Source organism: Amblyomma mixtum, chromosome 10 (assembly GCF_055824585.1).
Source record: "Amblyomma mixtum isolate Tamu chromosome 10, ASM5582458v1, whole genome shotgun sequence".
Classification (NCBI taxonomy): Eukaryota; Metazoa; Arthropoda; class Arachnida; order Ixodida; family Ixodidae; genus Amblyomma; species Amblyomma mixtum.
The window spans coordinates 112,257,971-112,270,074 of record NC_143021.1 but is presented as its reverse complement, the minus strand read 5'-3'; the positions used below and the strand labels follow the sequence as shown (position 1 = coordinate 112,270,074).

Here is a 12,104-nt window from a genome sequence, read left to right as displayed (position 1 = left end):
ATGCGATATAAATGTTTAAACGGAAGAAAAGATTTCAGGAGAGTGCTCCGCATGCTATTATCAACGGGAAAAGTTATTTGGCGTGATAAAACAAAAATTTCTTTTGAAAGCACGAATGTTAGAGTATTGCTCATACTAAATACTAATGAATTCTATAAAAATGGGGCGCAAAAACTGACCGTGAATTTACCTAATTTGCTTCAGGCTTCGGCGGTACAAAATTGTTGTGGAACGAAAAGAGAGCGAAACAGTGATGAGGAAACTGGATGCTGCAATTGTCCGAGCAGGAAGTGATCCTTTGGGAACTTGTCGATGAGATTGCTTTGAGGGCGACGAATCATATGAGATTCCTAGGACGCTATGAGCGTGCAGCAAGGGTGCAGCACCGCATAAATACTCGCTGACAGTGATAAACCGTAGCTTGATCTTGTACGCGCTGTACAGGGGATAACTTTGTTGTGTGCTTCCCCGAATAGGAAAATAATTGGCTAAGGGTTAACTAAGTTATGCCTGGAAGTGCGTTGCGAGAGGTACCGTTGATCATTGTTGAGCTTGGTTATCTCTACGGTTACATCTTTATCGTTTAGCTTGGTACGTCTCAGTGTTTAGGTTTTGTTGTTACCTATCGTTAAGTTATGGTCGCATTAAAGACTAGACATTTTTAAAGCGTAACGCATTTATTTTCGAAGTCATCATCTTGTTATTCCTCAGTTGCCACAAAAACGGCCCGATGGTCGGTGAGGTAGAAAGCAACCGTCTGAGTGGCTCCGACGCAGTACTTTGAGGCCAAGGTTTGTCTTGGGTAAACCAGGTCGATCGTGGTTTCCCATTGTGTAGTCTGCATGTTAGGGTCACTGGCCAGATCCAGGTTGAACTTATCTTTAAGTGGACGTTAAGCGAGTCGGGGGTCCGGTTAAAGTCTCTTGCCAGGACACACAGTTCCTCGGCAATTCCGCGCTTGGGGATACTGGCGTGCGGCTCGTTCTTCCTCCGTCTCCTCGGCCCGCTTCCTCCTTTCGGTTTCGTTCCGACGACGAAGCCTGGCTTCTTTCAGTCTTTCCGACTCACTTTGCACATCTGCCGACGAATCCCACCAAGCCGCCCCTTCTATATACACGATGCAACGCCGGCTCCGCCCGTGTTGTTGCAAGGCGCTCTCACCGGCTCCTTCTCTGAGCCAGATCGTGCGGCGAGCGGCGCAGCTCGCGGTGTGGCCACCGGCCACAGCGAAACGGCGAAACGGCTGTGGATAAAGCGTAGTAGAATGAGATGAGCGTGTGTAAATAAAAATAATGTAACACCTTAATGAAACCACTTGTTCCAAGCGCTGTTTTTCTTGTTCGATACTTAATATATCTACGGAGATTTAAATGACAGTCAAGTTCTATTCCAAGCAACATCATGTTTTCAGTAGCAATAAGTGTGTTAAAGCCGAGGAAAATACGTGTACATCCATGAATAATTTTTTTATCTCGGTGAGAATTTGACAAAGCTGAATTTAAAGGCAATAATTTTCGCATGATCTCAACTTCAGCTTGCTAAGTTTGCAGCATATCAACACTCAGTTCATGCCTAAGGGAATATGCGCGCTTGTCGGATGTTAATATCGTACTATCATCGGCGTGTAATGTGTATTCCGAAAGAGCAAGCCATGATTGCAGATCATCAATGTAATGAGGAACAGATAGGTCGAAGGATGGAACTCTGAGGAATGCCAACATTAGCGGAAAGTCTCAGAACTGCAAACTGGCTGGACCTGGGGGAGTAAATAGCTGCGAATAAATGTTAGTGCAGGACACGATACCCCTTACAGAACGTATGCAGCGATCAACTAAATTAAACGCTTCAAGATATCAAAGAAAAGGTGAAAATAAAATTACCGGAAACTATTGCTTCTTGAATTTTGTTAGTTAAAAAATAAATTACGTCCAAAAGCCAGTGGGAAAGGCGCACCGATGTTGTTCAATAAAATAATATAATAAATAACAAATATCAGATTTCTACTTCACTTTGTTAATACACGCCTTGCGGATCATTTTTGACGCTTGTTCTGCGTAGCGCTGTAATAAAGCTGCCTAACTTCGCCCCTCGGCAAGCCCTAAGTGCCGCAACTGTTGTGAGCCTCATAGATGAATATGACAGCAAATTCAATTATATTCTACCATTCTCCGTACTCAGTCAATCGATTTACTCTGCCACCTAGTAGCACCAGGAATGCAAGCAATCTAAAGTTTAATCTCCTGAAGGAAGCGACGTTCATGGCCAGCGGTGATTACAGTTAAGTGATGCAGAGAGAGGGAATAATGTTCCGTTTGAAATTTGAACGTCCAGAAACTTTGTTCTGTGAAAATATTTTTGCAGAAATTGTTCCCAAGTCTTTCTTTAAGGTATAATAGCACGGTTTCGTGCAGTACTTTCCTTTGCAAGAGTCTTATTCCGCCGAGTCTGTATGACTATGAACCCAAGAGGTTTTGATGTAGTGTCTATGTTGTAAACAAAATTGTGTGTATTGGCAAAAAAAATATGCTCTGAACGGCTTAGCAAATAGAGAACCCGTAACACTCAGTAACACTATGAAGTCGTGTAGCTTCCAGACTGTGCACATTCTAAGACATCTTGTGCGGTCTTTCTGCTATAAAAAAAGAATTACACTAATGCACCAAGTAGTTAATAAGAACGGTAAACTGGGCTAGTTGGTAGGAATTCATACTGAAAACTGCGCCCGTGTCGTGCCTTCTCGTTCTGTGTCTTCGTTTTTTGCGAAGTTTTCAGTATGAGCACCAAGTAGCCTGCCAAAAGTTCTCGCATCGGAGACCTCACGTGTTCAGTGTATGTGCAGCATACAAACTGGAAAGGGTATGAGTGAACTTAATCTAAACATTTTCTATCAAAAACGTGTAAATGGCAAAACACTAAAGGAATGTTTAGGCGGTCCCGCCGCGGTAGCTCAGTGGTTATGGCGCTCGGCTGCTGACCCGAAAGACTCGGGTTCGATCCCGGCCGCAGCGGCCGAATTTCGATGAAGGCGAAATTCTAGAGGCCCGTGTGCTGTGCGATGTCAGCGCACGTCAAAGAACCCCACGTAGTCGAAATTCCCGGAGCCCTTCACTACGGCGTCCCTCATAGCCTGAGTTGCTTTGGGACGTTAAACCCCAATAAACCAACCAATGCTTGGGCAAAACTTCAAGGCTTTCTTCCTCTCGACACGGAGCCCGCCGAGCCTTCCCCAAGCAGTGTATCTTATTCCTATCAAGCCAGTGAGTGTGCGTGCTCTGTTGCCAGCTGTGCGTACGATCATAGAAAGCTAGCCATCGTTTGCAAAACTTTGCAAGTGCGGCTTGATTTTAACTCTAGTCAAAGGCCCCGTTACGCAGAAAACACGACGTCGGTGTTGTTGGGGTTGTGAGCCCAAAATCATGAGCGTGACCCTGGCAGGTGGGGCCCAGAGAGCAACCTAGGGGGCCGCCTAGGTCACGTGACCTTGCCATACCATCACAACCTGCCCACCGGGTAGGGAGCAAACTGCCCACCGTGGCAGTTAAATTAATGATTGGTCGCTCGGGAAGATCAACCTGGGTCGCACAATACCCACCGGTGACAGCACCTGCCAGCGCACGGCAGTGGCGCATCGCTTAACCGCTGCACCACTGCGCCAGGAGGGGTATGAGGGCTCCCAGGGATCTATGAATGCAAAGTAGAGGATTAAGTTCTGCATATATGTGAATTTACCCATTACGCTATCGGGTCATGCACTTAAGGCTGGGATTGAGTGTCCCCTCCGACTTTTTCGACTAAAGGTGCACGTCTTAGTCTGCGCTTACTAGTCGTATAGAAGCTGTATTTGTCGAACCACCCTAACGGCAGAATTCGATATAGCAGACGGCAGCGCCCCATCCGCGCTTGTGTCACACCGATGCGAGTTGAAGCGCTATGTAACAAGAGCAGCCCATCAGGGTTCCTGCGATGGGAGTCCCCCGTGATTCCATGCGGCACTCTTTCTTCCTTTTCTGAATGACGTGACGTTCCATAGGCAGAAATACAAGTGAACAGAGCCCGCTCTTAATTAACTGCTGCACGTATCTGTGCAGTGTCTAGCGAACAGCGTACAGTGTGTCCAAGCAAGCATCGCTTACTTAAATCCCTCCGACCAAGAGGCAGTACGGTTTCAAGCCCGTGGCCAAACGAATTTGGCAGAACACTACACGCCAATCAGCGTCGTTGTTCAAAAACTAAAAATGCATTAGTCGAGCACAAAAGGCAACATAAAAAAGCGTGATTTGCACATAATCGAGAAGAAAACTTTCTAATGAATAGACCATGCCACTGACCGTTTTGACTTCATGACACAAACGTTGCTAGTTTTTTTTTTGTTCTATACAACTGTGGTAAATGTTTGTGATAAAACTTAACCACTGCAGGCAGATCTAGGAGAACTTCGATTTGGGCTAGATGGTTCATACTACTTCATAAAGAAAACAAAAGCGCCTACAAAGACAGACACAAGAGAAGAACGACAAGCTCTTGACCTGCGTCGTTCTTCAGTTGTGCCCGTATTTGTGGCCACTATTGTTTGTTTCCTGTCCCAAGTAGGCAGATTTAAGTTCCTGTGATCACTATTAGCCTTCGTTTACAAAGCTCCGGTCATGGTGCATGGGGCAAGCGTTGTTCATTTCGCTCTCTGCCTTTTCCGCAGGCGAGGCGTGTTGGTGGACCATTCACCCGGCCTCCAAGCAGAGGTCCGAGGGAGAGAAGGTCCGCGTCGGAGACGACCTCATCCTCGTCAGCGTAGCCACCGAGCGATACCTGGTGCGCAGGCGTTTCCAGTGGGCGTCCAGGGCGCGTTCCGCGATCCAGCAGCCGTGACGCCTTCCCCACAGAAGCGCTTTCTACGTAGAAACCGTGTCGCATAAGATATATGCGGCCCTCCGACGGTTCGCTTGCTGGAATTTTGTGTTGGCCGTTAATATGAATCAGAGTGCATACCCTTACCAAAAGACGAAAATTAGGCTCTTCTCGTGAGGACACATTACCTTGATAAATTCATTATATTTTGTGCTGTGCGTTGGAAGCCAAGGCCATGTTGTTTAACTGCTTTTGTCTACCTGCTTATGTATAGCTAAATGAAAAGGCCAGTAGTGTGGAGCACCTTCCTAATTTCGCTTTTAGTTGCTTGTGATCCCCTGCTGGCGGGTAAAACTCTCGATGTGAGGGTCAGGGCTAGGTTATACTTCGTGTCACTGAAAGCCGGCGACAAATTTGATCATGCCAACTTTTCATTTCATTTCATTTCATTTTATTACCTTAAAGACCCACGAGGGGTATTAAATAAGCGGTGGGTATATATATTTTGGTGAGCAAGTGTTAACACAAAGAAACATGACTGTTAACAAGGGTAGATGAGCACGTTTTAAGGAATCATGACTGTTAACATTATTGGCAAAGTTGGATGAGCACACGATGGCTGCGATGTCGTTGAGTAGGTCGTTCCAGTCTGCTGCAGTACGGGAAAAAATGATGCGGGAAAAGTGGTAGTACGGGCACGAGGTGTGGAAACTTGAATAGGATGACGAGTGCCATGAGATATGCGGGTATTGCAACGTGGCGCATCCCGCCAGTAACGAAGGATGAAGCAAAGAAAGCCTTAGGAACAGTGCAAAGGGGGAAAGCAGCTGGTGAGGATCAAGTAACAGCAGATTTGTTGAAGGACGGAGGAGAGATTGTGCTAGAAAAACTAGCCACCCTGTATACGCAATGCCTTGCGACCTCGAGAGTACCAGAAGCTTGGAAGAACGCTAACATTATCTTAATTCATAAGAAAGGAGACGTCAAGGACTTGAAAAATTGCAGACCGATCAGCTTATTGTCCGACGCCTACAAGGTATTTACTAAGGTAATCGCTAATAGAGTCAGGACAACCTTGCACTTCAGTCAGCCAAATGATCAGGCAGGCTTTCGTAGAGGATACTAGACAATAGACCACATTCACACTATCCATCAGGTGATAGAAAAGTGCGCAGAATATAACCAACCCCTATATATAGCCTTCATTCATTACGAGAAAGCATTTGACTCAATGGAAACCTCAGCGGTCATGCAGGCATTGCAGAATCAGGGTGTGGAAGAGTGTTATGTGAAAGTATTGGAAGATATGTATAACGATTGCACAGCTACTATAGTTCTCCATAAAGTCAGAAATAAAATTCCAATACGGAAAGGTGTCAGGCAGGAAGACACGATCTCGCCAATGCTCTTCACTACCTGCTTACAGGAGGTATTCCGGGGACTGGAATGGGAACAGTTGGGATAAGAGTTAATGGAGAATACCTGAGTAATTTGCGATTCGCTGATGACATTGCCTTGCTAAGCCACTCAGGACAAGAACTGCAAAGCATGATCAATCAGCTAGACAGGCAGAGTAGAACGGTGGGGCTAAGAATTAACATGCAGAAAACCAAAGTAATGTTCAATAGCCTTGCAAGGGAACAGCAGTTTGCAATTGGTAGCGAGGTACTGGAAGTAGTAAGAGAATATGTCTACTTAGGGCAGGTAGTGACCGCAGATCCGGATCAGGAGAGGGAAATAACTAGAAGAATAAGAATGGGGTGGAGCGCGTATGGCAGGTTCTCTCAGGTCATGAATGGTAGCTTACCAATATCCCTGAAGAGAAAAGTATACAACAGCTGTATCCTACCGGCACTCACCTAAGGGGCAGAAACGTGGAGGCTAACAAAGAGGGTTCAGCTTAAGTTAAGAACAACGCAGCGAGCTATGGAAAGAAAAATGATAGGTGTAACGTTAAGAGATCGGAAGAGGGTGGAGTGGGTGAGGGAACAAACGCGGGTTAATGACATCCTAGTTTAAATCAAGAGGAAGTGGGCTTCGGCAGGGCATGTAATGTAAAGGCAAGATAACCGCTGGTCCTTAAAGGTGCACTGAAGAGGAATCTGAACTTGTCTTTTTGCCGCGGGAACTCGATCTACACGTTCCCAGCATTCTTAGAAACTGCTACTTCTTGCCCTGTATGGCCGATTTCCCTAATTAAATCGAATTAACGGCCGGCTCCCGCCTTTTTTTTTTTTAATTCTGCCTCGTACGGTGGGCGGAGTCGACCAACGCGTGGAGTGCCTTTCACCCAGTCCCGTGGCGGCTTGCCGCTCTGCCATCGGCGGAGTAATACGTAGTAGTCCGTAGTAGCAAATAGTCCGTGCGTATTTTTATTTCTGCGGGCTTATTTTGCGGCTATATTATCTGCGAATGAAACTTTATTCATGGAAACCTAAAAAACAAAATAAAGCGAAAGCAAGACCTCCACGGAGCTGGCAGAAAGGAACTTCACGCGTTGGTCGACTCCGCCCATCGTACGGGGCACAATTCAAAAAAAAAAAAGAGCGGGAGCCGGTCGTTAATTCGATTTAATTAGGGAAATCGGGGATACAGGGCAATAAGTTGCAGTTTCTAAGAATGCTAGGAACGTGTAGATCGAGTTCCCGCGGCAAAAAGACAAGTTCAGAATCCTCTTCAGTGCACCTTTAAGGCTAACGGAGTGGATTCCAAGAGAAGGCAAACGTAGCAGGTAACGGCAGAAAGTTAGGTGGGCGGATAAGATTAAGAAGTTTGCGGGGATGCAGTGGCCGCAACTGGCAAAGGACAGTATTAATTGGAGAGACATGGGAGAGGCCTTTTCCCTGCAGTGGGTGTAGTCAGGCTGATGATGATGATGATGAGTTGAAACTTGGTTCAGCGCAAAAGACGAACACGCGCTCCGTGTGTGTCGTTTCCTTTTTCTGTGTTCGTCTTTTGCGCTGAACCAAGTTTCAACTATGTCAGTCTCATGCCTCGCTTGGCGTGCATCTAAACACGGTTTGGAGGGGTATTAGCGCAAGCAAAACAAGGTCGAGCACGTCTTACCAACCAGCTCAGACTTCCAGCTTGCTCAAGCTCTAAGCAGGGTTTTCCAGATATCAGTACATTTTAGTGCGTGCCCATTTGGGAACGTCATACTTTGCATACGACCGACTCAACAGAATTAATGGCGCAGCGCCGGAAGGGACTACTGTGTCTTTTCCGTGGAACACGCATTTGTGGTCACGGAAAGAAACGAGCATTCGGTTAGAGTGGGCGTAGGGCTTTGCGGCCAATGAGCTTCAGGCTCGCAGTTTGCCGGCGCCAACTGCTGGAGAAAAATCCTCGCCCTCTTCTGCCCAGCACACGGCCAAGGAAGGGGAGGACACAATAGTGAACGCCAGCTTCCACCTCACCCACTGGTCGGTGGCGCCATTCGGAACGGGCACGAGCAGGACGAAGAATGTGGGTGAGTGTTGAAATGCGCATTTGGAACTACCTGAGCGCCGACGGCACGTCCGCAGAAGCGCCCACAGCCCTTACTCTTCTCCTCATTTTGCACTAATCCGCAGCGCCACTAGGGCCTCGAACTGGGGGGCACAACATATCATAAGACAAGTCCACAGTGTTGCGGCCATCTACTTGTTCTGGTAGCACTTTCCAGTCGCTTACAGTGCGTGCAAAAAAACGAGGGTTTAAAAAAATATTGGCGGCGGTAGTGTGCACGAACCTTCATGTGACCGTTTCTAGAAGACACTTAGTGTGGTTGCTGTAAGTGATTTGAGGCGCTACTTCCTGTTTGATTATTACAAATCCAAAGAATCCAAAGAAGAGATCACTGCGGTGAAAGCATTGGCGCCTCCTCGTCGCCGCTCTTGCTCATTTTCTTTTTTGTTGTTAATTTAACTACTGAATTAGCGTATGCTCATGTTTTAATGAACGCTTATGGTTTAATTAAACATCGATTTATTTACTCTGATTGTACCTTATTTATCTCAATTAACCATTTTGATTTTCCAAATTTGGCGCCGTGGTTCCTTTCCCGTCCGCTTACTATACCCTGTCCAGGCTGATAATTAATTCTCTAATTAATTCACGTCAATAAAACTCTTTATTTAATTGTTTTCCATTCATCAAACGCGTTTCAATTCATTTGAAACTTCATTTTCACTCCTTACCCCATTTTTTCACTCTCTTGCCGTCCACGGCTATTTTCCCATCCACTCACTATTCGACGTCCGCGCTATTTCGACGTTTTTGGACATTCTTTCTCTGATTAATGCACTAATCATCCTATGGACATATTTTTTTTTTTTTTGCGCAGCATCCTCACACCATCCGCTTTCGATTACAACCACTGGTTAATTGCTGTCTCTTCTGAGAACGTCACAACTGCTGCGGCCGCGTTTTGCGGGCATATTTTGGTGACACGACCCCGCCGACATAGCCTACTAATGCTTTCGCTTTAATACGGTGAATAAGGCGTGCAAGAACTTAACCGAAAAAATCACTTATTGCGCCTTGTAAAATACAGTTCAACTCCATCTCGAAGGCAGTTCAGAATGTGCGAATAATTTTCTTGTTAGACGGCAACAAGGTACTCAACCGTTGTCTGCCGTCACCGCCTTCAGAGCAGTTGTGTTCCATGACGACCTCACTCAAAGCTATATTTCTTGCCGCAGTTCCGAAGCAGGGTTCCCAAGAAGTGCTTAACTAAGCAGTGAAAAACCACATTCTTAAAAAAGAAAAAGTGATAGCATTTGGAAGTTAGCCCACCCCAAAAATCTGAATAAAAACCCTAAATTTTGGAAGTAGACGAAAGATTAGGATTACAATGGATTAGTTGGAATTAGTACGTTGATTAAGGCAGATTAAGGGGTTAGCGGTTGTATTAAGGCAGAATAGTTAAAATTATTGGGTGGATCAGTGAATGGCATCGGTTTAATAACATGTGATAATCCAATGAAAGGCACTCAAACATTATAGTTCTTAGACTTTCAAATTCAGTCATGCTAATGACTCCACAACCCTCTCGACCAATCAGGGTATTTTATGACGGAGAAGCCGGAAATTTTTTGTGATATGAGAACCTAAATGTTCTCACATCAAGGAAGCGACACACAGCTTTGCGAGTTCTTTGGTGGGCACGCCAATCGCTTGGTTAATTCCAATTTCAAAAGTTGTTTACCGCCGCCGCGGTGGCTCAGTGGTTATGGTGCTCGGCTGCTGACCCGAAAGACACGGGTTCGATCCCGGCCGCGGCGGTTGAATTTCTTTGGAGGAGAAATTCTAGAGGCCCGTGTACTGTGCGATGTCAGTGCACGTTAAAGAACCCCAGGTGGTCGAAATTTCCGGAGCCCTCCACTACGGCGTCCCTCATAGCCTTAGTCGTTTTGGGACGTTAAACCCCATAAACCAACCATAAACCAACCAAAAGTTGTTTACCTTTGTCTGGTGAAAATTGCCAATGGCCCTTTATCGAAATGCTCGCGGCGTGTCGGTGACACCTGTTTCAACGATGTCTTCTCTTCCGCAGGTTACGTGTTTGGTGGTGAAGTGCTCAGGTTCTTCCACGGTGGAGACGAGTGTCTCACTATTCCACCCAATTGGAGCGAGGAGACCGGTCAGAAGTATGTTCACCTCTTCTGCTGAGGCTATTCTTGCAGTCGAGGCCTGTCTTCTCTCCGGTCTGGAGTTACTCTAGAGCGTACATCACTATTGCATTTTAATTACTTATTTTTTATCTCATTCTGATTTTTTAATTACAACTGTCGCCACTATGTTGAATCCTAGTTTATTTCTCTATGTTTAACCGTGAACTTTCAGCGTAGCCAGTTTATTGGCTTTTGTTTCTTTTAGGAACTGATATGGCGCATGTCACAGTTCTTGTGCAAGCCAAGAATCAAACTACGAGTAACTTTTTCCTCCTTTCATTACCATGCCCTTCTGCGATTGATAGTGGCGATTTGTAACGTCACGTCATTTTTATGCCTCGAGAAATAGTGAAGGGCGCTGACCAGTGGTCAAGAAGAGAAAGAACGAAAAGGAGATGCTCACACCCGGTTGGTTCTCTGCCCCGCAGCATCATCGTCTACGAAGGCGGCGCCGTCCTGAACCAGGCGCGTTCGCTATGGCGGCTCGAGTTAGTGCGCACAAAGTGAGTATGCTTCCACTCCGTTGTTCTGTTACACACGGCGCCTGTGGCTGGTGCTTATTTTCAAACGTTTCCGAAGGAGCTCACGCTCAACGGCCTAATCAGACCAGTTCGCCTGCACAGTGGCTAATGACTGCGGCCGTGATTAATCTAACGGGTGCGTTGAATTAACCTGCGCGGCCGCCATGAAGCGCCAACTCCGCGCATTAACTGCTGCTTTCGTGGCTTAATGAGGAGCTGCTGTAATAACTCCTCCGCAATTGGGGCTGCTGCGCCCTCGTGCCCGGATGCAGCTCATTTATGCGCCTGGCGGGCGCTCGGAACGCGTAGGTATTGCTGATGTAAAACTTGAGCAGGTGTAGCGTATGCAATTAATGGCTTTCATTTGCCGCGTGCTTCGGGAAAAGCTGACGACCAAAGTCATCGGCACACATACCTCCACCTATGAAAGCTTCTAGTTCGAGCATTTCGCATTTTCTCGTGAGCTGCTGGAGAGCGTATTTATTTATTACGATCGAAGTAGACAGGAAAAACAACTTGTAGCGCCCTACCTTTCTCACACTACGAGCGCAATCAATAAATGCATACTCCTTCGTGGTAGGGTTGAAATGCGGGCCAGTTGGTACATTGTAAACGGAGAAAAAACCAGTCACACAAGACGACGGACAAGAAGAGTCGTTGTGGTGTGTACACTCTTCTTGTCCGTCGTCTTGTGTGACTGGTTTTTTCTCCTTCGTGGTATGCGGCCGTTGCTCACGACGACGACGCAAGTCATTTTTATCTCTTTTGGGCAAGCGCCCTTTTCACACCTGCCAATCAATGCGGAACGAGCTAAAATCTCTTTCGCTATGGTTGTCGTTGTGATAACACCATTTAACTTGTTGACGAACTCTTGACGTTCAGCTAACATTGTGCGAATGAACCAGTCCTGTGAACTTTCTTTATATACTAACAGTTTCCATTGTACAGGGTATGCAGAGTACTCTCTTTAACACGTGTATGCACTCTGAGACCCATCTGAGCTTTTGTACGGCGCTGTTCTTGCCATGCATGGTGATTCGGCCATGGTTACCGAGTGGCGTCATGCTGCCACAAGCTGCTTTTCTTT

General features: G+C 46.4%; 1 protein-coding gene across 5 annotated transcripts in view; it reads left to right on the top strand.

The window, feature by feature from the left end:
• Positions 1-12,104, top strand: part of LOC149326691 (ryanodine receptor-like) — a 539,764-nt gene that overhangs the window by 108,040 nt on the left and 419,620 nt on the right. For all 5 annotated transcript variants that reach the window (XM_089562900.1, XM_089562898.1, XM_089562899.1 and 2 more), the window contains exons 6-9: positions 4,694-4,806; positions 8,206-8,311; positions 10,379-10,472; positions 10,925-10,999. In XM_089562900.1, coding sequence (XP_089419026.1) covers positions 4,694-4,806; positions 8,206-8,311; positions 10,379-10,472; positions 10,925-10,999 — 388 coding nt within the window. The remainder of the gene's footprint in view (positions 1-4,693; positions 4,807-8,205; positions 8,312-10,378; positions 10,473-10,924; positions 11,000-12,104) is intronic.